This window comes from Phyllostomus hastatus, unplaced genomic scaffold (assembly GCF_019186645.2).
Source record: "Phyllostomus hastatus isolate PE091 unplaced genomic scaffold, TTU_PhHast_1.1 phas_contig_150, whole genome shotgun sequence".
In the NCBI taxonomy this organism is placed as follows: Eukaryota; Metazoa; Chordata; class Mammalia; order Chiroptera; family Phyllostomidae; genus Phyllostomus; species Phyllostomus hastatus.
The window spans coordinates 26975292-27001391 of record NW_025333611.1 but is presented as its reverse complement, the minus strand read 5'-3'; the positions used below and the strand labels follow the sequence as shown (position 1 = coordinate 27001391).

Genomic DNA, 26100 nt, shown 5'->3' with positions numbered 1-26100 from the left:
GTCTTGGACTTAGATGAAGGCAGTGAAGGTCGGGAGATTGTTCCAGCAGTGTAATAGATACAAAAGTGCTTCAGGCTAAACAAGGGACCTGAGCCAGGCTTGCTACTTAAATGCAAAATAAGCAGTTAGGTCCCTCAGCTAGTTAACAAGGGGAAATCACATAAAAATGGTGCCTACCAATTCCCATGGTCATACCTTGTTGCAAGCCTAAGATCAAGGGAGAGTGGTGGGCACAGATGGTGGGTTTCAGGAAGTAAACTGAAAATATCTGTTGTGAGCTGTAATGTTCAAATCATGGAACCCAGGAGTGAGTAAGAAAGGAAGAGGAAGGTGGGGGGCTCTTCCACTTAAAATAAATGTACAAACCAAAATGTTGAAACACATTGTCTTCTGGAATTTATTGTTGCTAATGAGAAATTTTCTGTCAACAAATTGTCACTAAGTTTTAGGTAATGTCTGTTTTCTCTCTGGTGGCTTTTAAATCTTTCTCTCATTCCTGCACAATGTCTAAGTGTGGAGTTTTAGTTTTCTTTTGTTTGGTACCAAGAACACACTCTCAATTAATAACATAACTTGTTAAAATTTAAACTTTTCTCAGTTCTTAAAATATTCCATATGTATATATATTAACTAAGTTTACCTATTAAAACAAAGAGATTATCAAGTTGGATGATTTTTAAAATCCATCTGTATTCTGTTGACAAGAAACATGCATAAAACAAAGATTTACAGCACACATCTTTATTTTTAATATCTCAGTGTAATTCACACATACAAAACAAGGCAGTTATGTCAATATTAATATAACAACAAAGTAGTGTTTAGGCAACATTAGTAGTGATTGTTTAAAAATAAACTGATCATTCTTATTAAAAGAACAGACAAAAGGATATAAAAATTATGAGCTCCCATCCTGGCTGGTGTGGCTCAGTGGATTGAGTGCTGGCCTGTGAATCAAGGGTTTGCCAGTTCAATTCTTAGTCAGGGTACATGCCTGGATTGTGGGCCAGGTCCCCAGTTGGTGGTGTGCAGCAGGCAACCATACATCAATGTTTTTCTCCCTCTCTTCCTCCCTCCTTTCCCTTCTCTCTAAAAATAACTTAATAAAGTCTTTTTAAAAGATGAGATTTCATCTCTGAACAATATGGCTTCAGAAGCAATACCAGGAGATTTTAACCTAATTCCATAAGAAACGATAGATCCCACAGACAGAAAATTACTAAGCATACAGAAAATGTGAATAACAGAATCTGTAAGAGTGATCTAATAGATCTATATAGAATGCTAACAAACATAAAATAGTCATTCTTTACATGAGCATATGGAAAATGTACAACAGTTTTCTATGTAAATAGCCACCACAAAGAAAGGAACAACAAATTTCCAAGTACCAATAATATGCATGCCTTTATAAATGTGTTTAAACCAGAAAGCTGGGGATGGGAAAAATAGGGAGAGGCTGGTAAAAAGTAAGGTATAAACTTTCAGTTATAAGATGAATAAAGTCTGAGCTCTGATGTATAACATGATAGAGACTATAGTTGATGACACTATTGTATAATTTAAATTTGCTAAGAGAGTAAAATTTAAATTGTCTCATAAAAAAGTAGATATGTAAGGTTATGGATGTGTTAATTAACTTGGGAGGAATCTTTTCACAATATATACATATATCAAATCATTATGCATACTTTAAATATCTTACTATTTTATTTGACAATTGTACCTCAATAAAGCTGGAAAAAGTCAGGAGTCAAACATTTAAAAATAGTAAAAGAAAACAAAAAAGTGTAGATATTTAAATCTACACTAAATTACTCTTGGACTTAAAAAATTACAATGGATTCTCACTGGCGTGGCTCAGAGGATTGAGCACGGGCGGGCCTGTGAACAGAAAGGTCATTGGATCAAAGGACATCCCTGGGCTGTGAGCCAGGTCCCCAGTTGGGGATGTGCGAAATGCGAGAGACAACCGATCTATGTATCTCTTGCGCATTGATGTTTCTCTCCCTCTATTTCTCCCTCCATTCCCCTCTCTCTAAAAGTAAATAAATAAAATCTTTAAAAAATAATAAAATTAAAAATCACAATGAACTGAAAATTATTTAGAAATAAACAATAATTAAAATATTATTTTTTTAAAATTGTGGAATGCATCTAAAATAGTATTTAGTGGTAAATTTGTAGAAAAATCCAATACTTTTTAAAAAACAAATGATTTAAGATAAATAAGTTTAGCTTACCACTTAAGAAACAAAGCAAAAAACATAGCAGCATGAACTGAAAGAAAATAGTAGGAAAAGTAACAAAGATAGAAGTATTAGTTATTGAAATGCAAACAAGGGAGAATTTTGATGATGAAACAATAGAAGCAGACAATAAAGTTCATACAAGTGGGAAGAAAATGAAAATTCTGTCAAGTCCAAGTTGGGACTAACATAATCTAGACAGATGCCATGACTAAAATTCTTTTTAAACATCCTAAAGAAAAATCCAGTATTTTTATCAAAAACAAAGACCTGGAGAAGGAGAAAGAAAAGGAAAAGCAAGGGAGACTGGGAAAAAATTACTTGATATGAATCATGAAGCATGAATTGGGAATTAATATTATACTGAGTAAAACCATATTATTGTCAAAGACAAAGGAAAAAAGAAAGAAATCTAAAAAATTGCATTGATGAATGTTGAGCAGTTATTTAATGAGACTGTAAAGCATTAAAACAATGTTGATGAAAAGGTTTTTACAAATGAACTAGAGGCTCTACCAGGAAGTGTGGTGAGTTGATATCAATTGTTCCCAATAAATACTTCATTCGTGTTCTTGGAGGACTGGGAAAGTGAAAATGAAAAAAGTTCAACAGGGAAGAATCCAAAAGGCAAACAGACTGAAATGAGACTAAAATGGGCAGTCTCACTTAAAAATGTTGATTTGAAATCTCAATTATTATCAAATACTATTTGCTAAATATTTTAAATAATATTTGTAGCTATTTATGATTAAAATACTATTTATAGCTTATAACTTATAGTTATTTGAGGGATGCAAGGATACTTTAATAATATTTGTTGATCTAATAATGTAAAACTCCATATTAAGAGATTAAAGATAAAAAGCCATATATTCACTTCAATATAGGTATAATAAAGTTCTTGAGAACATTCAATACATAATTAAAATCTTTTAGTAAACTGGAAATTGAAGAAAACATTTTAACCTGATAAACAGTATCTATTAAAAACTTATAGACTACACAAAGCAATCTACAGATTCACTTCAATCCCTTTCAAAATCCCAATGCTTTTTTTGCAGAAATATAAAAATATCCATCCTAAAATTCATATGGAGTATCAAGGGACCTTAGATAGCCAAAGAAATCTTGTAAAAGAAGAACAAAGTTGGAGATCTCACTCTTCCTGATTTCAAAACTTACTTTAAAGGTACAATAATCAGAACGATAAGGTATTAGCATAAAGACAAACATATAGACCAGTGGAATAGAAGACAGACAAAAAATAAACTGTTACATGTATGATCAAATGATTTTCAACAATGGTGCCAAAACTGTTCAATGAGGAAAGGACAATTTTTTCAACAAATTATTTTGAGAAAACTGGATGTCTGCATGCAAAAAAAAAATATTTGGAGCCCTTACCTTACACCATATACAAAAATATACTGAAGGGGGAGTCAAAGACCTGCACACAAGAGCTAAAATTATAAAAATCATAGAAGAAAAATAGTGGAAAATCTTCATGACATTGGATTTGGCAATGATTTCTTAGATGTGACACCAAAACACAAGTAACAAAAGAAAAATAGACAAATTGGACTTTATCAAAATTAAAAACAATATCTACAGAGTGAAAAGCCAGCTCACAAAAATGGAAGAAAATATTTGCAAGTCATATCTCTGATAAGGACTGACATCTGGAACATATAAAGGTCCCCTATAATTTGCAACTAAAAACAAACAACTGGATTTTAAAATAGACAATGGACTTGTATAGACATTTCTCCAAATAAGATATACAAATTGCCAATAAGCACATAACATGATGCTCTACATCACTAAACATTAGGGAAATACATATCAAAATCATAATGAGATACTTCAAACCCATTAGGGATGGCTATTATTTAAGAAATATTTAAAATAGAAAACAACAAGTGCTGGTGATATATGAAGTACTGGAATATTTGTGAAATGCTGGTGGGAATATAAAATGATGATGCCACTGCTATGGAAATGGTATGGTGATTCCTCAAAAGAAGTAAACAGAATTATATGATTTAGTAATTCTACTTCTGGATATATGCCAGAAGAAACAAAAGCAGGTAGGTACTTGGGTAGATACTTATATACCCACATTCAAAGCAGCATTATTCACACTAGCCAAAAAGTAGAAGCAAGCCAAGTCCACTCACAGACAAATAGATAAACTATGACTACATAGATATATATTCAGCCTTAAAAAAAGAAAGGACTTTGACACACATTGTAAGATGGATGAACCTTGAAGATAGTATGCTAAGTGAAACAAGCCAGCCAAAAAAGGACAAATACTGTATGATTCCTTTTATCATGAAGTTCTTAGAGTAATTGAATTTATAAAGATCGAAAGGAGAATGGTGGTCGCCAGGGGGAGAAGGGAATCAGGAATGGGGAGTTAATGTTCAATGAGTATAGGGTTTCACTTGGGAAGATGAAAAGTTCTGGAGATCAATTGTGGTGATGGTTGCACAACAATGTGCATACACTTAATGCTACAGAACTGCTCACTTGAAATGGTTAAAATAGTCAATTTTATATTGTGTATATTTTACCACAGTTAAAAAAAAAAAGCCCAGTTACTCTGCTGTTAAGATCATGAGAAAACTTTCCATGCCAATAGCCCCCTCAGAAACATGGTGAATGTTCCTAAAACCTGCTGAACTTTCTGGAAGAAATGTGGCAAACATCAACTCCACAAAGTAACACGGTACAGGAAGGGCAAGGGTTTTCTGTATGCACAGGGAAAGTGGCCTTATGACAGGAAGCCAAGTGGCTGTGTTGGGCAGACTAAGCTGATTTTCCACAAAAAGGCTAAAACTACAAAGACTGTGCTGAGGCTTGAATGAATTGAGCCTAACTGCAGATCTAAGAGAATGCTTGGCTATTAAGAGATGCAAGCATTTTTAACTGGGAGGATATTAGAAGAGAAAGGGCCAAGTGATCCAGTCCTAAGCTTCATATTTTGTGTTACTATGTGATAATAATATCTTGAGGATATGTTCAAAAAAGATCATGAGGGAAAAACAGAAATGGAAAAGCCGTATGAGAAGAGAGAGGCCATGCAACTACCTATAAAGAGTCGCCCAGATGTCTCAGCACACCAACTGAGCCCAGTTCCCAGATGATGTTGCATGGATAACTACCAGCAAGGCCAGCAGAAGAACTGAAATAGATGATCCCAACTCAGATAGAAAATTCTGAACAAATGAAACCATGTCATTTTAAGACACTGGTTTTGGGGTGGTCTGTTATACTCCATGATTACCCAGGTAATATGCACACAGTTTTACCCAGAAATCCCATTTTCAGCTTAATATCCTCATCCTAGTGAGATGTGTATATGAGGAGATATGTCCAGTAAGGTTCATTGCCTCATTATCTGCAATAGTAAAGAAGGAAGGGGAGGGAAACAGAGAGGGATGGAGGTGAGTAGAGGAAAATGGGAGAGAGAGGAAGGAAGAGAAAGAAGCATAAGGAAAAAGTAACCTAATATCCTCCTACAGATAATAGGAAAATAGGTTTTAATATTTTTCACAAAATGCGATAGTATACAACAGTTAAAATGAACATTATCAACATAAATAAATATCAAAGGTGGAATGCTGAGGAAAGTGCATTGCAGAATAAGCATAGCATACTACCATTTGTATGAATTTGAAATAGGCAAAAGTATTTATGGATGCACCCATATGCAGTTACAAAAACATGCATGGGAATAATAACTGCTATATTCTAGATGGTGATTACTTCTACGGAAGGAGGAACAGGACTGTTTGTAAGGCAGGATACTGAAGGGATTTGAATCTTTCTGTGGATTTGTTTTTTAAAAGTCGATCTCCAACAGCCATGGTAATAATTTTTTCAGGCAAGAATAGTCAATGGTGAAAGTTCATTTAGAAACACATGTACATAGTATTAAAGCATCACCTTACAAGATAGTAATTAAAACAAAGGGAGAACAGCGATTTTACTAGAGATATTATTAATAGAAAAAACCCCTGGCTGGCGTAGCTCAGTGGATTGAGCATGGGCTGGGAACCAAAGTGTCCCAGGTTCGATTCCCAGCCAGGGTACATTCCTGGGTTGCAGGCCATAACCCCCAGCAACCACACATTGATGTTTCTCTCTCTCTCTCCCTCCCTTCCCTCTCTAAAAATAAATAAATAAAATCTTAAAAAAAGAAAAAGAAAAACCTAGAAGTCACCATCTTAACCAATGATCAATGTTAACATTAGCAGTAATGGAACAAAGATACCATGTGTCCCATGATAAGATGCACAGAGAAGACTGTGACATCATTTCTGTAGCATTCCTGCCCAAAACACCAAAATCTGAAAGGGAGAAAAAAAATGAATGGATATTCTACTGACTGACTGGCTACTATTGAAGAGTAAAGTCATGAAATATAAATAAAAGGCTGGGGAACTGTCTCAAATTAAATGGAATTAAAGAGAAATTATTAAAATGTAATGTGTACTCCTTGATTAGAGCCTAGACCATACTTTTTTTTTCTTTTTGCTATAAAAAGGTATTGTTGTGGCAACTGGAAAAATTTGACTAACATTTGTAGATAAACTATTACATCAGTGCTAAGTTGCTGACTTTTATCATATTTTGGTAATGAGGGAATGTTACTGCTCTGAAGTACTTAAGAGGTAAAGGAGCATCAAGTCTGCAACATACTCCAATATAGTTCAGAAAGATTAAGAGAGACAGAGACAAAGCATGAAATAAAAATGTTACCCTTTGGGATGATATGGATGACAAGTCTATGGAAATGCCTTTGTACTATATTTGTAACCTTTTTATAACTTTGAAATTGTTCAAAGTGTTTAAAAACTGATCTCAAATATGGCAAAATATTAAGATTTGATTAATATTAAATGGTATGTACACAGACTTTCATTATTTTCTATACTTGTGTATATATTTGAAATGTTTCTGAGTTAATTTTTGAAATAACAAATGCAATATTTATAAGTACATAAAAATGAAACAGGAGTAAAAAGACATCCACTGCATTGTATTTTATATGCCAAAAAACACTAAACATCAAAAAGAGGACTTGGAAAACTGTAAGAACTTTGAGTGCCTTATTCTTCATATGGCAAAATCCCTTCCTTGTTTCTTTGATGTATCATGCTGCCTCTCGCCTCCAAGAATTTGTACTGAGGTTCTAGAACACTATTACTGCCTCTTTCTTGATTCAATCCTACCCTTTAGGATTCAGCTTCAATCATGTCCTGGATAAGGACCCCCAAATCAAGGCTGGATTCTCTTCCTATGTATTCCCCCATTGCCCAGTGTTTCACACCATGACGCCAGTTATATTCTGTTATAATATTCTGTTTACATTCCTCTGCCCTCCCCTATCCTTAAGCTTCCTGAGGGCAGAGACTGTTAATCAAGGTCACCATTTCTATCTCCAGCATCAGTCAGACAGTGTCAGGGACACCACAGTCACCCAGTTAAATTTCTGATAGTTCAGTATTTTAAATACAGGTCTTGAAGTTAAGTGCTAAGCCATCTAACACAGAAATTCAAAAAATATTACCTTAGAAGGTAATGTAGCTAGTGTTTTAAAACTGATCTTATTGTCTCTGCATATAAAATAAGAGGTTGAAGATGTTTGGAGCAAGGGCAGCAGCAACCTTGATGAATGCCTTGAACTTCAGTAATCCTTTCCTAGTAACTACTGTCAAGGTCACATTCGTTTACACCATTCTTACTTATTCTAAGAGAAAGGCTCCTGACTTGAAAGAGCTACTTCTAAGCTATCTTAGAACTGTAAGATTCTTCAAAGAAACTTGAAGTCACAAAGCTAACCTAAACAAATTACCGGAACTTGGATTTGCCTGATAGGGTGCAGATATTACTTAGGCCTCTGAGCGTCGCTGTTGACCACCCAAGACGTAAAAGCCTGCGAGACATCCAATCCTACACTACCGCTGCCACAACACAAAGGGCTGGGCATTTCACCGCAAGCTTCCGGGTAGCTAGGAAATTCAGTCCAGCAGCCCACTAGTTCTCTCAACGGTGAGTTGGGCCCGTGAATGCTGGTCACCCCAGACCCTGAGGAATAAAGATCCCGCACTGGATGCTGGAAGTTGCCTCGGGGAAAAGACTGTGACAGAAAGAATGGCGGTTCTGCAAAAGTTGCCACAGCACAGAAAACTGGTCCTGCTGTATCTCCTTTCGGCGGCTCTGTGGGAGGCTGGAGTTGGGCAGATGCGTTACTCTGTGTCAGAAGAGATCGACAAAGGCTCCTTCGTGGGCAACATTGCCAAGGACTTGGGTTTGGAGCCCCTGGTACTGGCGGAACGCGGAGTCCGCATCGTCTCCAGAGGTAGGACGCAGCTCTTTGCTCTCAATCCGCAAAGCGGCAGCTTGGTCACGGCGGGCAGGATAGATCGGGAGGAGCTCTGCGCTCAGAGTGCACCGTGTCTGGTGAATTTTAACATTCTTTTGGAAGATAAATTGACTATATATTCAGTAGAGGTGGAGATAACAGATATTAATGATAATGCCCCTCGGTTTGGAGTAGAGGAACTGGAGCTGAAAATCAGTGAAACAACTACGCCGGGATTCCGGATTCCTTTGAAGAGTGCTCATGATGCGGACGTAGGAGAGAACACTCTCCAGAAGTACGAACTTAACCCAAATGACCACTTCTTCCTGGATGTGCGAAGCGGAGCGGATGGGAACAAATACCCAGAGCTGGTGCTGGAGCGCTCCCTGGACCGAGAGGAAGAGGCTGTTCACCACCTCGTTCTCATCGCTTTGGACGGGGGTAACCCAACCCGATCTGGCACCTCCCGCATCCGCGTAATGGTCCTGGATGCGAACGACAACGCGCCTGTTTTTACACAGCCTGAGTACCATGTAAGCGTTCCAGAGAATGTACCCGTAGGCACCCGGATACTCACAGTGACCGCCACTGATGCAGATGAGGGATACAATGCTCAAGTGGCGTATTTTCAAGAGAAAACCCCTGCAAAACCCTCAGAGGCATTTGAGCTCAAGTCAGCATCTGGAGATATAACAATCATAAAAAATTTAGATTATGAGGATGCCAAATTCCATGAAATTGATATTGAAGCTCAGGATGGTCCAGGCCTTCTGACAAGAACAAAGGTTATTGTCACAGTTCTGGATGTGAATGACAATGCCCCAGAATTTTACATGACCACTGCTACCAGCTCGATCTCTGAAGACTCTCCTCCAGGAACCATAATTGCACTTTTCAATGTACATGATAGAGACTCTGGGCAGAATGCATTTATCACATGTTCACTTCCAGAGGACATTCCTTTCAAGTTAGAAAGGTCAGTGGACAATTACCACCGATTGGTTACAACCAGAGCCCTTGACAGGGAAGAGTTTTCCTCTTACAACATCACTGTGACCGCTAAAGATGGAGGGAGCCCATCTCTCTCCACAGACGCTCACATTTTGCTGCAGGTGGCAGATATCAATGACAACCCACCCACATTCCTTCACTCTTCCTACTCTGCCTACATTCCTGAAAACAACCCCAGAGGAGCCTCCATCATCTCTGTGAAGGCCCATGACCCTGACAGCGACCACAATGCCCATGTAACTTACTCCTTGACTGAGTACACCTTTCAGGGGGCACCCCTGTCATCCTATATCTCCATCAACTCTGACACCGGTGTCCTATATGCACTACGCTCCTTTGACTATGAGCAATTCCGTGAACTTCAATTGTGGGTGACAGCACAGGACAGCGGGAGCCCACCTCTCAGTAGCAACGTGTCTCTGAGCCTGTTTGTTCTGGACCAGAATGACAACACACCAGAGATCCTGTACCCCATGCTCCCCACTGATGGTTCCACTGGTGTGGAGCTGGCACCTCGCTCTGCAGAACCTGGCTACCTGGTTACCAAGGTCGTGGCAGTGGACAGAGACTCAGGCCAGAATGCCTGGCTATCCTACCGCCTGCTCAAAGCCAGTGAGCCAGGGCTCTTTGTGGTGGGGCTGCACACAGGTGAGGTACGCACTGCACGTGCCCTGCTGGACAGAGATGCGCTCAAGCAGAGTCTGGTGGTGGCTGTTCAGGACCACGGCCAGCCCCCTCTCTCAGCCACTGTCACACTCACAGTGGCCGTGGCTGACAGCATCCCAGACGTTCTGGAAGAGCTGGGCAGCCTGGAGCCCTCCACCAATCCTGATGACTCCAGCCTCACACTGTACCTAGTGGTGGCAGTGACCACAGTCTCCTGCATCTTCCTCGCCTTTGTCATTGTGCTGCTGGCACTCAGGCTGAGGCGCTGGCACATGTCACGTCTGCTCCAGGCTTCAGGAGGGGGGTTGGCAGGCATGCCCACCTCGCACTTTGTGGGCGTGGAAGGGGTGCGGGCGTTCCTGCAGACCTATTCCCATGAGGTCTCCCTCACTGCGGACTCACGGAAGAGTCACCTGATCTTTCCACAGCCCAACTATGCTGACACGCTCATCAGCCAGGAGAGCTGTGAGAAAAATGATCTTCTATCAGCACCCCAGTCTTTACTTGAAGATAAAGGAGAAGAAACAATTCCTCAGGTAAACTCTCTTCACAATATACATATAAGCTATCACTAAAATAAATAAAATTACCTATTTACTTAGCTTTCTCCACTATTTACCATCTCTCTTCTATTTCCCATATTTCCTTGAGAATATGTTCAATTTTTAGGAAATGAGTCCTGGTGAATTATTTCTCACTACTTCTAAGTATTTGCACATTGTAAGGAGGAAGAGGGACCAGAATCCTTGTGTCATAAGTGTAAATCGGGAGTTACTAGGTGAAGATGGTATTTAAGAATTCAAAAGAGCATTGGGAATTGGGATATCTTGCTTCTTATACTTTGTTTCCCATGCTTGTGTGAATCGCCTCATCTACCTGGATCAATAATTCCTTCTCTCTTAAAAATACAAAAGTTGTTTTCTCAAGTGCTTTAAAATTTAAGATTTTTATATTTTATATTTGGTTTTGTACATGAGTAATGAAACATTTGATTTGGTTACTTTCTTCTCACTCAATCTTATTTTTCCTTCAGCTTGGAAGTGAGGTTCTTCATCTTACTTGACTTGTATGGCCTTTCTCATTTAAAAGATGCAAATTTAGAAATACACATGCTTCACCATGTTTCAGGAAGATATGCCGTGGTATCTCTGCTTAGTTAAAAAACCTTATTTACCTCTACTAGTAGCTTTGTGGTTCTTGAAGAAGTTATTGAATTATTGTTTGCTCTATAATAAATTGGTAATATAATAGTGAACATGTTTCTCTTTGATGTTATTTTTCTGGTATCTGATAACTATATTGCCTTCTAGCTTTGGAAATAATATATATTCTCAAGGGATTTAGAGACGATGTCAATAATTGCCCCTAAAGCCTTCTTTATACATGTCTCTGTCTTTTAAAATGTTACTTATTTGTTTTTAGAGAGGGGAAGGGTGGGAGAAAGAGAGGGAGAGAAACATCAATGTGTGGTTGTCTCTTACATGTCCCCTGCTGGGGACTGGACCACAACCAAGGTATGTGTCCTGACCAGGAATTGAACCAACCAGCAACCTTTTAGTTTGCAGTCTGACACTCAATCCACTGAGTCACACCAACCAGGGATGTACATTTCTCATTTCAAATCTTCCTTCTCATACCATTTGAGGTTGAGGATGGTCCCAACCTCAAATAACCCCTCTTCACTTGGAGTCTGTATTTGGGGCCCAGGTAAGACACAGAGGAGGATTCAGTAAATAAAAAGCCCAATAAAAAACCCAAAACATTTCTAATCCCTCACCTAACCTCAGTTCTCACAAACACAGCTTTCCTTCCCCACTCATATTTCCATATTGGCTTTTAGTATGTTAGCCATATACTTAATAACAGAGAACAAAGATATGCTAATATTCTATATAACCGGGATTATTTTTATTTTTATTTAGAAGTAATCATGTACTGAGTCTTGTATTTAATGGTATCATCTTTCACTGTGCTGTGATTATAATATTTAAAGGCATCTCAGGCAAAATTGATCTGAGACAATGTATTCCATTATGTTTATTACTATTATATAATACTCTATAAGATAAGTTGGAGCTCACTGTGGAATAATACCCTACAGCATCTTGGAAGTAATTAATAAATTGTGAATTGAGTAAAATTAAAGACAGTTTCTTTTAATGTGTATAGTAACAAGAATAAATACCTTATGTGTGGGTATATGATGCCTCATAATTTAGGTGACCACTGTATTGCTGTATTCCTCTTTTGTGCTTGGAGAGGAAAACAAATACAAATAAAAGTTTCTGGGACATAAAACAAATGTTTATCTCTACTAGTTTGTTTGGGTCTTAAAAACCCTCCTCGCACTCCAGATTTAAGCAAGGTGAACTACATTCAGTACCCTGAAGTTCTGTGACTTCTTGCTCACACCCAGGCATTGCCATTCTGTTCTCTCACTTCCAGGCCTTTCCCCCAATCCACTCCTCTCAAAGCCTTTGCTAAACTCCAAGGCAGAAATGATAATGCACTGTCATTCCTTGTTTGCATTTATATCTTCTTAATCTCTGTGAGGGTAGTGGCTTGTCCATATTGTTCATCTGAAATCCCCAGATATTGTCTGACATCCAATTACATGTTTGTTTAATGAATTGGTTAAATAAAAATATTAAAACTAAGATGTAAGGCTCTCGGGAACAAACATCAAGAGGGATAATGCATAAATATGGCTGATGTTTCTATGTGGTTCTTAAACTTTGAGTATTTCAAGAGTAACTCCAGCATTTTTTAAGCAATATTGGTGGCATTGAGGTTAGTGCATGGCTTCTCGAGGAAATAACTTGAAGTCACATCTTTTCATATAAAGCATTTCAATTATGTGAAGTAAACACCAATCCCGTTAACTATGATAAAAAGGATTTTGGGTGTTGGGTAACTTTAAAAATACAAACTTGAGTTTGTCTGAAAGGGTGCAGTGAACGGTTAGTCCTCTGAGCGTCGCTGTTGACCACTCAAGGAGAAAAAGGCGACTGGAGAGCTAGTCCACCATTTCCTTGTTCCTAAAAAGCAAGGAGTTAGCAAATCAGACTCAGAAGATCCCGGGCTGCTACACTCACCCTGTCGGTCAACCAGCACTGTGACCTATGAAACTGGCCCAAAAAGGGCTTAGCTCGTTGAGAAAATAAGAGTGGATTCCGTTGTGGGAGATTGGAACCGGGTAAAGAAAAAATAATTCACCGAAAAGGAAATGACGAATTATCTGATCAGAAACGGCGGAGGACTGGCCCTGCTGTGCATGCTCCTGGGGACGCTGTGCAAGACTGGATCCGGGCAGATCCACTACTCAGTGCTGGAGGAGCTGGACAAAGGCTCCTTCGTGGGCAACATCTCCAAGGACCTGGCGCTGAAGCCTCCGGAGCTGACAGAGCGCGGAGTCCGCATCGTCTCCAGAGGTAGGACGCAGCTCTTTGCTCTGAACTTGCGAAGTGGCAGCTTGGTCACCGCGGGCAGGATAGACCGGGAGGAGCTCTGTGCTCAAAGCACACGGTGTCTAGTAAAATTTAACATCCTGGTTGAAGACAAATTGAAAATTTTTGAAGTAGAAATAGAAATTAAAGATATTAATGACAATGCTCCTGATTTTCTAACGGAGGAATTGGAAATAAAAATCGGTGAACTAACGGCTCCTGGAACTCGATTTCCACTTAAGACTGCATTTGACCCAGATGTAGGCATGAACTCGCTGCAGAAGTACCAGCTCACCCCCAATGACTACTTCTCCTTGGCTGTGAAGATTGTGTCTGATGGGGCCAAGTACCCAGAGCTGGTGCTAGAGCGGGCTCTGGACCGTGAGGAAAAGAAAGTTCATCAGCTTGTCCTCACTGCTTCTGATGGTGGGGACCCTGTTCACTCTGGCAACTTGTGCATCCAAGTAATAGTTCTGGATGCGAATGACAACCCACCAGTATTTACTCAGCCTGAGTACCGAGTAAGTGTTCAGGAGAACTTGCCAGTGGGTACCCGGCTGCTCACTGTGAATGCCACTGACCCTGATGAAGGATTCAATGCTCAAGTGTCCTATATGCTAGACAAAATGCCTGGAAAAATTGCTCATATTTTTAATCTCAACTCAGTCACTGGAGACATAACCATATTAAAAAATCTAGATTATGAGGATGCTATATTCCATGAAATTAAAATTGAAGCACAAGATGGACCAGGTCTCCTCTCAAAAGCTAAGGTTCTCGTGACAGTTCTGGATGTGAATGACAATGCTCCAGAAATTACAATCACTTCTTTCACAGGATCAGTCTCAGAAGAGGCAACCACTGGAAAAGAAGTTGCCCTTGTCAATGTCCATGACCGGGATTCTGGGCAAAATGGGCAAGTCACAGTTGTTGTCCTGGGCAATATGCCATTTAATTTGGAAAAATCGATAGACCAATATTACCGATTAGTGACAGCCAGATCCCTGGACAGGGAACAGACTTCTCAATATAACATCACTCTGAGAGCAACAGATGAGGGAAGTCCACCACTGTCTACAGACATTCACATCACGCTGCATGTGGAAGACATCAATGACAACCCACCTGCCTTCACTCACGCCTCCTATTCTGCCTACATTCCAGAAAACAACCCCAGGGGTGCTTCCATCTTCTCTGTTACTGCCCAGGACCCTGACAGCATCGAGAACGCCCATATCACTTACGCACTTACTGAAGATACTGTCCAGGGGGCACCTCTCTCCACTTATATCTCCATCAACTCTGATACAGGAGTCCTCTATGCTCTTCGATCTTTTGACTATGAGCAGGTTAGAGACCTGAAGCTACTGGTGACAGCCAGTGACAGTGGGGACCCTCCTCTCAGCAGCAATGTGTCTCTAAGCTTGTTTGTGTTGGACCAAAACGACAATGCACCTGAAATCCTCTACCCCACCCTCCCCACAGATGGTTCTACTGGTGTGGAGCTGGCACCCCGCTCTGCAGAACCCGGCTACCTGGTGACTAAAGTGGTGGCAGTAGACAGAGACTCAGGCCAGAATGCCTGGCTGTCCTACCGCCTGCTCAAGGCCAGTGAACCAGGGCTCTTTGTGGTGGGGCTGCACACAGGTGAGGTGCGCACTGCACGTGCCCTGCTGGACAGAGATGCACTCAAGCAGAGTCTGGTGGTGGCCGTCCAGGATCATGGACAGCCTCCTCTCTCAGCAACTGTCACACTCACTGTGGCTGTGGCTGACAGCATCCCAGACTTGTTGGCTGATATAGGCAGTCTTGAGATCCCTTCAACCCCAGAGGCCTCGGACCTCACATTGTACCTGGTGGTGGCAGTGGCTGCAGTCTCTTGTCTCTTCCTTGCCTTTGTCATTGTGCTGCTGGCACTCAGGCTGCGGCGCTGGCATAAGTCACGTCTGCTCCAGGCTTCAGGAGGGGGGTTGGCGGGTGTGCCCGCCTCGCACTTTGTGGGCATGGACGGGGTGCAGGCTTTCCTGCAGACCTATTCTCATGAGGTCTCCCTCACTGCGGACTCCCGGAAGAGTCACCTGATCTTCCCCCAGCCCAACTATGCTGACACACTCATCAGCCAGGAGAGCTGTGAGAAAAGTGAGCCTCTCCTGGCAGCTCAAGATTTACTGGAAGCAAAAGGAGACTCCAAGCTACTTCAGGTGAGTTTATTTCATTTTTTGAATATTATAAGACACAATTATGCCAGCATGGTTATTATAAAGCTTAGTCCTGTTGTTTAAATATTTGTTCCTCTCTCCTTTTGGGCCTGTGGTAGGGCTGCACTTCCTGGTCTGGGTAGCTGAGTGGACATAGGTAACTAGGTCTGCCAAGATATTGTAAATGGAAGTAGGTGTGTCTCTTTTTGGAGGAAGCTCCAGGTTCCTTTGTGAGAATTTCCAGATCTCTGATACTCTTTGAAATTGTGGCTGCTCCTCTATCTGAGTCCTTGAAATGCTACGATGAAAAAATAATCCTGTGGTTTACCCAGTATGACCTATATCTGTGACAGATAGACCATGTTAAATCCGTGTGGCTTGAAGTTTGTCACTCCAGCCTACCTAACCTATCCTGTTACAAACAAGTGTATGCATGTGTGTGTATATATGTGTGTGCACCATATATATGTATGTATGTATGTATATGTATAGTTAGTTAGTTATTTTAGGCTCCCATAAAATTATTCTTAACTTCTTCCAAGCCAGGCCACAACCTTCATCTCAAAGACATAACAATTGTGTGGTAAAAAAATGTAGATGGTCAAATCGTTTTCACTTGGCCTGTAGTCCCTATTATGTATAACTAAAATGTGCGTGTATGTGTGTGTTCATGTTGATTTAAGCTGTTTGCCTGAAAGTGAAATCAATCGCCTAAACTGTTAGTAGTCTTGGAGTGGTATGTCTTGTCCTTTGAAAAGAAAAAATATCTAAGGAGATATGTCTAAGGCTTTGTGAGAGATTTCCAGACCATATGCTGCAATACTGAAACAGGAGTCTTCAATTTTCTTGGGCCAGAAATACTTGGTTCATTTTGAAATTTATAAAATTACTTCTACCCATAAAGTCATCTTGGAGAGTCATCCAAAGTTAGACCAAAATATATTTCATTAGATCTCAAACTAAGGAGCAAATGTCTTCCTCAATATGTTAGAAAGAGGCACATTGAAAAGTGTGTGACAACAGGGCCTGAACAAAATAACTGGAAACAGAGAAGGGTGTGTTCTTACTCAAGCATGCAAATGGAAAATGGGAGAAATGGCACATAACCTTTGGAATATCTTTTTAGGAAAAATCTTTATAATATTAACATCACTTTTTTGTAAGGAGAAAAAATTGTTAAATGGCTAGTGCCAGGAGAACTTTGGATGTTCAAAGAGAAATAATTTCTAAGAATCCCATACAAAACATCACCTACATATATGTTGTAAAGATGCAAATAGAAGGAAAGCTCTCAGACATCCTGTTTTCACTACAGAAAGAATTCATTACCAGAGGATGGGAGAAGGGATTCTAATAAAAGGAAGAGAAAATATAAAGGTGTGAAGTAGGGAAAACAAGGGAAAGGATGTCTTAGGAAAACAGGTAGTAGTCTGTTTTGCCTGGAGTGTACGATGCATATGGGTCAGCACTGCCAAATCATAGAACAAATTGTTGAGTTGGTATCTATTTGATGGTGCATTGGTTTGTTTTAGTTACTCAAGACCAGTTCAAGGATTGCAGGTAAGTTCTAAACTGGAGTGTCTAAGGACTCTCAATGCCTCTCTAAGGTTAAAACTAGTAATCAAGTCAAACTCATTTCACTTATCAATGATATACATTGACTGGAGATGAAAATTGGCATTATGGAGCACTACATATACATTCTAATAAGAAAGAAGCACTGGTTTCCTAAAATTAAATATGACTTACACAAGATTCAGCCTCATAGATGCATGTATGTGTGCCCAAATGCTAAATAGGTCCCTTTAACAAAATATCGGTTTCTACTGTACATAACAGGAAGATTATGTTTTAAGACGGTGAGCAATGTGTTAAAAATAAGCCTACAGCATTCTTTGAAAAATATTACTGAATTGATGAAGTGTACATGAGGAGAGTTAAAATACAAAATAGGGGAAGTTATGGATTTACAAAAATGCAAAGATCATAGTTGATCAAAATGTGGATAAAAAGCCAATAACTTATTTCATTATATTCATACTAGTCAAACCAACTTTATAAATACAGTGAAATCATGGAAGATCTTTTTGCCACCCCCTCCCCCACTGAAAAAAAATGCCTATGCTTCATGAAATGTTTTAATAAAAAATAATAACGTACGATGGTGGCAACTCTTATGAGATGGCAAAAAAACCTAGAAAATTTCACATTTAAAGGGAAAATTTAAATGCTTAGTTCTTTCCAACAAATAAAAGGACAATGCGTAAATTCAACAGCTTACACTTTGAGGATAAATAGCTAGGCAAGATGCAGTTTTCCCAGACAACCTCTGGGCGCCGCTGTAGACCAAAGGGAAGAAAGGGATTCTCTGTTCTGCGGAGTTTCCGGCAGAGTGCTTTCCAGCTTTGTCCTGCGCACAGCAGAACACCACCTACTCTGCTCCTGTGCATCCGCAAGCGCCTAGCAAGTCTTAACATCAAGTCCCAAACATCCAGGGTATGTCACTGATTTTTTAAACATCCCAGAGACATCTTGAAAAGAAGCTTCTTCACGTACAAGAAATGCAAAGGAGCTCCAGACAAGCTGAAATGATGAAAAGGCAGGTACTGTTTCTCTTCTTGCTGTCTTTGTTGTGCGGGGCCATCTCCCAGCAGACACAGTACATGATTCCAGAGGAGCTGGCCAAGGGATCCAGGGTGGGAAACCTCGCCAAGGATCTGAGACTCAGTGTCCAGGAGTTGCCAGCCCGAAAGCTGCGGGTTAGTGCAGAAGAATTTTTCAATGTGAATATGGAGAGTGGGGACTTGTTAGTGAGCGGTAGGATAGATAGAGAGAAGATTTGTGGGAGAAAATCTAAGTGTGCACTAGAATTTGAAGTTGTCGCTGAAAACCCAATGAATGTGTTCCATGTGATTGTTGCAATCCAAGATATTAATGACAATGTGCCACATTTCATTGCAAAAGGCATTGACTTAGAAATCTGTGAGTCAGCATTACCAGGAGTAAAATTCCCACTGGATTCTGCACAGGATGCAGATGTAGAAAGTAACTCATTGAAAGTTTACGCCATCAACCCCAATGACTACTTCTCTCTGTCAACAAAAGAAAGTCCCGATGGAAGTAAATACCCAGAATTACTGCTGGAAAAACCTCTGGACAGAGAACAGCAGAGTTTCCACCGCTTAACCCTGACTGCCGTGGATGGCGGGGAGCCCCCTCTCAGTGGTACCACCCAGATCCAGATCCGGGTCATGGATGCCAATGATAATGCTCCAGTGTTCAGCCAGGACACATACAGAGTTAGACTCCAAGAAAACGTGCCCTGGGGAACCTCTGTGCTGTGTGTGAAGGCCACTGACCAGGATGAGGGTGTTAATGCACAGATCACCTATGCCTTCCTCAATGCCCCAACAAGTACCAACTTCCTCTTTAATCTCAATCCAAACACTGGTGATATCACAACCAATGGTACATTGGACTTTGAAGAGACAAGTATATATATGTTGGCTATAGAAGCCAAGGATGGAGGAGTACACACAGCTCACTGCAATGTTCATATTGAAATTGTCGATGAGAATGACAATGCACCGGAGGTGACATTTATGTCCTTTTCTAACAAGATTCCCGAAAACTCAGACCTTGGAACTGTAATAGCCCTCATTAAAGTGCATGACCAAGATTCTGGGCAAAATGGTCTGGTGACATGCTATATTCAGGAAGAAGTTCCCTTCAAATTAGAATCCACCTCCAAGAATTATTACAAGCTGATGATTGAAAGTGCTTTAGACCGGGAGCAGATAGCAGAGTACAATATCACCATCACAGCTGCTGACAAGGGCAAGCCATCCCTCTCCTCCAGCACCACCATCACAGTACACATCGGTGACGTCAATGACAACGCCCCGGTTTTCCAACAGTCCGCCTACCTGGTTCACGTAGCTGAGAACAACACACCTGGAGCCTCCATCGCCCAAGTCAGCGCCTCTGATCCCGACCTGGGACCCAACGGTCAAGTATCCTACTCCATCGTGGCCAGCGATCTGGAGCCTCGGGCGCTGTCATCCTTTGTGTCCGTGAACCCACAGAGCGGCGTGGTGTTCGCTCAGCGCTCCTTCGACCACGAGCAGCTGCGCGCCTTCCAGCTGACGCTGCAGGCTCGCGACCAGGGCTCACCCGTGCTCAGCGCCAATGTCAGCCTGCGGGTGTTGGTGGCCGACCACAACGACAACGCGCCAAGGGTGCTTTACCCGGCGCTGGGGCCCGACGGCTCTGCGCTCTTCGACACAGTGCCGCGCGCCGCGCAGCCGGGCTATCTGGTCACCAAGGTGGTGGCGGTGGACGCCGACTCGGGACACAATGCCTGGCTGTCCTACCACGTGCTGCAGGCCAGCGAACCTGGACTGTTCAGCCTGGGGCTGCGCACGGGTGAGGTGCGCACAGCGCGTGCTTTTGGTGAAAGGGACGCTGTCCGTCAGCGCCTGCTGGTCGCTGTGCGAGACGGGGGACAGCCGCCTCTCTCAGCAACTGCCACGCTGCTCCTAGTCTTCGCTGACAGCCTACAAGAGGCCTTGCCGGACCTCAGCGAACGTCCCACACCCTCTGACCCCCAGGCTGAGTTGCAATTTTATCTGGTGGTGGCCTTGGCCTTGATCTCCGTGCTCTTCCTCCTGGCGGTGATTCTGGCGGTGGCCCTGCGCCTGCGACGCTCCTCCAGTGCTGCTGCTTGGGGCTGCTTTCAGCCTGGTCTCAGTTCCAAGTCTGCACCTGGGGTTCTTCCCAATTACAGTGAGGGGACTTTGCCCTATTCCTACAACCTGTGCGTTGCTTCCCAGTCAGCTAAGACAGAGTTTAATATTCTCAACGTGACCCCGGCAGTGGCTCCCTCTCAGGATCTCCTGTTTGAAGATCCTGTGGATGTATGTGCCAGTAATGAAGACCCCCAAGTGGCATATGACTCCTCTCTTTCCTCACACGTGAGTTTCTGCAAACCTACTTAAATTTAATATCTTGTACTTTATTCTCAGAGTGCATAATTAGCTTTGGTCATTGTTCACTGTTCTAGTAGTGGTAGTAGGAGAGGAAGTGTATTGGGTGGGTGGAGCTGGGCCCCGTGACTGCTCAGTACTCTTGGCAATTACCTAATTACTACTTCTCTGTCTGTATGATTGGCATTTCTGTGTGGTCAGCATATCTTGCTAACGAGAGCTTTTCTTGATTGTCACTGCTTCTAGTAATAGCACAACCATTTCTTAGTTGATGTGTGATACTTTTTTTCCAAGCTTTACTCTTTATAAATGTGCTGGCAGTTCTTTCTGCCTACATTAAATATCAAATACATCTTAGTTGTTATTTTTCATTGCAATGTGTATTTTTAATATAACTTTTGAATTGATAAGTGTCTTAGCACTTTTTGACCTTACCGCATGTAGCAAGACTGTCAGATTTATACATTTGAATCACTACCTTTGGGTCAATTTATTCCCACTTCATAATCTCATTTAAGAGTAATTTTCTTAATCTTCCTTTAATAATTTATTTTCATACCCATTCTATGTTGTCATTATTTTAATAATAAATGTAATGAATATTTTTTTCCTCCCCATCCCTGGCAATTTGTGGATCTTTTGAGAATTGTTAAACCTGCCTTTAATCTACTCTACAAAGTCTGAAGATTTAAAAGCTCTGAATAGTCAATGGACTTTTGCATTTGGTTAAAATTTATGAGTAATTTGTAGAGGTTAATTATTATGTGGGGAATAATCTAAAGAACTGGGTACTTGCTCATTTATCTCAAGTTTTCCCAGGTTAGTAAATTACTCTAAGTTTTCTTGAATAATAAAACTGAGAAACATGCAAAGACAATATATATATAACTATTAAAATGTTTCCTTTTACTCGTTATGTCTGAAATCAAAGCTAAAGTAAACTTAGAAATAATGGTAAAATAGTACCTTCTGGATGTGTCCTTATGTTGAAAAAAGGTGAGTGAAGTACTGTCTGCTCTTAAAGTTCTTCACTCTAACCTTTCTGTCTTTTTTTTTAATTTTTAAGATCAGAGTTATTTATCCATTGTTTTAGGCTTTGCAGTTGCTTTAGTGACTCATTCATTAAACATTGAAAAACTATTTGCATGAGTACTCTATGAAGGGTGGTGTTCTAAAGTCTGAGGATACATTGTGAACCTGATAGTCACAGACATAGCCCTTGGCCTAGAATCTTTTGTATAGAAAATTAATGAGCAAATTCTCTTCCCAAACCAATTACTATATTTGCCAATCCCATTGGCACAGGGATAAAACTAGCTCTTGAACCATTGATATTGTCTTTCTGGAGAACTAAAACGTCACCCTAGATTCTAAAAGATCCATTCCTGTGAAGAAACATGTTTCTGCATAGGTTGGGACTAGAGTCCAGATTTCCAACTTCCCAGACACTGGTGTTTCATGTATTTTTCTGTTCTTCAAGTCCATCCTCATTCCTGGCTGGGACAAATGTGTCTCTCACACAATACACTGTCCTGAAAATAGACTATGAAAATAAATGATGCAAAAACTAAAATTTTCTTAGCAAAAAAAATCACCAGATTTTCTCTGAAAAATTAATTACTTTATAAGGATTATTGCACAGGAAGAATTTGATTGTTTCTGTTTTTATTGCAAATAAAAACAGGAGTTTGACTTTTATTCTTTAGGGAGAGATAGGATACGGAAAAGAAATAGGGTACTCAGGTGAAGTTTTACCAAGAACAGCTTGCAATAACAGGTTAGGACTCTGGGTGTCGCTGCTCACCAATCAGGGAAACAGCAACTGGGAATTTCACGTGAGCCACAAGATTTCTGCATCACAAAGCACTGACCCTGGGGCTTCACTAAAGCTCCAAACTGAACCCCCGAGATCCAGCCGGCGGTGAAAGTACGTTATCTTGGAATACTACGATCCTGAGGCTCCTCAGGCCTCCACCGAGAGGAAACCCAAGCGCAAGCTTCTCTGCGGTGGGGTTACAATGGCGGCTCCTCCTTATCGTCCAGTCTGCAGCAAGCTGAACAGGCTGGTTGGGATTTGCCTTCTCCTGGGGACCCTGTGGGAAATCCGGGCCCAACAGATCCGCTACTCTGTGCCTGAGGAGCTAGAGAAAGGTTCCTTCGTGGGCAACATCGCCAAGGACCTGGAGCTGGAGCCCCGGGAGCTGACGGAGCGCGGAGTCCGCATCGTCTCCAGAGGTAGGACCCCGCTCTTTGCTCTGAACCCAAGAAGCGGCAGCTTGGTCACCGCGGGCAGGATAGACCGGGAGGAGCTCTGTGATAGATCTCCAAAGTGTGTAGTAAGCCTGGAGGTTCTCCTAGAGGACAAAGTGAAGATTGTTGGAGTAGATGTGGAAATAATCGATGTTAATGATAACGCACCCAACTTTGGGACAGAGCAAAGAGAAATAAAAGTCGCTGAACATGAAAGTCCTGGGACAAGATTCCCTCTTCCTGAAGCTTTTGATCCGGATGTAGGGATAAACTCCCTGCAGGGTTACCAGCTCAGCTCCAATGCTCACTTCTCCCTGGACGTGCAGAACGGAGCTGATGGCATAAAGTACCCTGAGCTGGTGTTGGAGCGCGCTCTGGACCGCGAGGAAGAGGCGGTTCACCACCTGGTTCTCACTGCCTTCGATGGAGGCGACCTGGTTCACTCTGTCACTACCCGGATTCGTATAACACTTATGGATACCAATGACAATGCCCCCCTATTCACTCAGCCCGAGTACCACGTGAGCGTTCGGGAGAATGTGCCGGTGGGCTCCCGCATCGTCACCGTAAAAGCCACTGATCCAGATGAAGGAGCCAATGGAGAAGTGACGTATTCTTTCCGGAAAGTAAGAGATAAAATATCACAGCTATTCCAGTTGGATTCTATGACTGGGGATATAACAATACTGGGGGATCTAGATTATGAGGACTCTGGATTCTATGATATAGATATAGAAGCTCATGATGGTCCTGGTCTCCGAGCCAGGAGTAAGGTACTGGTGACAGTCCTGGATGTAAATGACAATGCTCCAGAAGTCATGGTTACATCTCTCACCGGCTCTATCCAAGAAACTTCTTCTCCAGGCACAGTAATTGCACTTTTCAATGTGCATGACAGTGATTCAGGAGAGAATGGCCTTGTCACCTGTTCTATTCCAAATAATCTGCCATTCACACTTGAAAAGGCCTATGGAAATTATTATCGATTGTTGACACACAGAACTCTGGATAGGGAAGAAGTCTCAGAATATAACATCACAGTAACTGCCACTGACCATGGAACTCCACAACTGTCTACAGAAACTCACATTTCACTGAAGCTGACAGACATCAATGACAACCCTCCTGCCTTTTCTCATGCTTCTTACTCTGCCTACATTCCTGAAAACAACCCCAGAGGAGCCTCCATTTTATCCATGACTGCCCAGGACCCTGACAGCATTGAGAATGCCAGAGTCACTTACTCCCTGGCTGAAGGCACGCTCGAAGGGGAGCCTCTCTCCTCCTATGTCTCTATCAACTCTAACACAGGGGTCCTCTATGCGCTGCACTCCTTTGACTATGAGCAGGTTAGAGACCTTCAACTACTGGTGACAGCCAGTGACAACGGGGATCCTCCACTCAGCAGCAATGTGTCTCTAAGCCTATTTGTTCTGGATCAGAATGACAATGCACCAGAGATCTTGTACCCCTCTGTCCCCACAGACGGTTCTACTGGTGTGGAGCTGGCACCTCGCTCTGCAGAACCCGGATACCTGGTGACTAAGGTGGTGGCAGTAGACAGAGACTCAGGCCAGAATGCCTGGCTGTCCTACCGCCTGCTCAAGGCCAGTGAACCAGGGCTCTTTGTGGTGGGGTTGCACACAGGTGAGGTGCGCACTGCACGTGCCCTGCTGGACAGAGATGCACTCAAGCAGAGTCTGGTGGTGGCCGTCCAGGATCATGGACAGCCTCCTCTCTCAGCAACTGTCACACTCACTGTGGCTGTGGCTGACAGCATCCCAGACTTGTTGGCTGATATAGGCAGTCTTGAGATCCCTTCAACCCCAGAGGCCTCAGACCTCACATTGTACCTGGTGGTGGCAGTGGCTGCAGTCTCCTGCCTCTTCCTTGCCTTTGTCATTGTGCTGCTGGCACTCAGACTGCGGCGCTGGCATAAGTCACGTCTGCTCCAGGCTTCAGGAGGGGGATTGGCTAGCTTGCCCACCTCACACTTTGTGGGCATGGACGGGGTGCAGGCTTTCCTGCAGACCTATTCTCATGAGGTCTCCCTCACTGCGGACTCTCGGAAGAGTCACTTGATCTTCCCACAGCCCAACTATGCTGACACACTCATCAGCCAGGGGAGTTGTGAGAAAAGCGAGCCTCTTTTGATAACTCAGGATTTACTTGAAACAAAAGGAGACGCCAGTCTTCAGCAGGTAAGTCAATGTTGCCACACTGAGACATGGGCTGGCAGCAGTGTCTTTAATTGTATAAGCTCCAATTGTACGAGATGTGTACCAAATCACAGAAAGGACTTCTTTTCAGTATTCTATTGCTCTAAAGGGGAGGGGTAGATGACCCTTCAATAGTGATCAAGGAATCTTCAGCATCTAAAAGGTATTTGTTTTTAACTCATTCGTTGTAGTCTTCATCCAGTAATGGTTTCAGCAACAGTTTCTTTAAAAAATTTTTAATCCTCACCTGAGGACATTTTCCAATAGCATTTAGAGAGAAAGGAAGGTAGGGGGAGAAAGAGAAGGGAAAAGGGAGAGGGGAAAGGAGAGGAGGTGAGGGGAGGGGAGAGAGATTTGTTGCTTCCCTTATGTGCCCTGACTGTGAATCAAACCCGCCACCCTTCATTTATGGAACAATGCTTCCCAGGGCTTAGCCACAATTTTTAAATTTTATATCTCTAGCCATATCACTTCTTTAAATGCCATTATCCTTTAAGTGTCACGGAAAGTATCAAAGTGTAAATAGAAGGCAATTGTGAAAATTCATGTTAAAGCATTCTCTGTTATGAAGCTATTGTTGAATCTGGACTGAGTAATTTTTAAATTTCATCTTTTTAAAAATTTCCTCTTTTTATACCCAACATATTGTGCTTGAAGTTTTTTTTTTACTTGAAGGGGTATTTTCCATTATAAATAAACAATG

The 26100-nt window shown here is 41.7% G+C and overlaps 2 protein-coding genes and 1 pseudogene across 6 annotated transcripts in view; all 3 read left to right on the top strand.

Moving 5' to 3' along the window:
* LOC123807960 (protocadherin gamma-C4) overlaps positions 1-26100 on the top strand; it is a 151569-nt gene that overhangs the window by 3580 nt on the left and 121889 nt on the right. The window contains exons 1-2 of one of the 5 annotated variants that reach the window (XM_045822198.1): positions 8281-10835; positions 11333-11598. The exons of 1 other annotated variant lie outside the window; for it this stretch is intronic. In XM_045822198.1, coding sequence (XP_045678154.1) covers positions 8412-10835; positions 11333-11362 — 2454 coding nt within the window. In that variant the 5' untranslated portion in view covers positions 8281-8411 and the 3' untranslated portion in view covers positions 11363-11598. Of the gene's footprint in view, positions 1-8280; positions 10836-11332; positions 11599-13373; positions 15947-22827; positions 25380-26100 lie in introns of those variants that run through there. 3 more of the 5 variants (XM_045822128.1, XM_045822152.1, XM_045822073.1) reach the window with 3 other exon arrangements.
* LOC123807608 lies at positions 4907-5225 on the top strand (annotated as a pseudogene).
* LOC123808029 (protocadherin gamma-B1-like) lies at positions 18505-20940 on the top strand. Its single transcript, XM_045822255.1, has one exon. It carries the CDS (start codon positions 18505-18507, stop codon positions 20938-20940), a length of 2436 nt encoding a protein of 811 aa, XP_045678211.1.

What these genes read in the sequence shown, in the direction of transcription:
- LOC123808029 (XM_045822255.1), top strand. Translation starts at nt 18,505, where the DNA reads ATGCAAAGGAGCTCCAGACAAGCTGAAATGATGAAAAGGCAGGTACTG.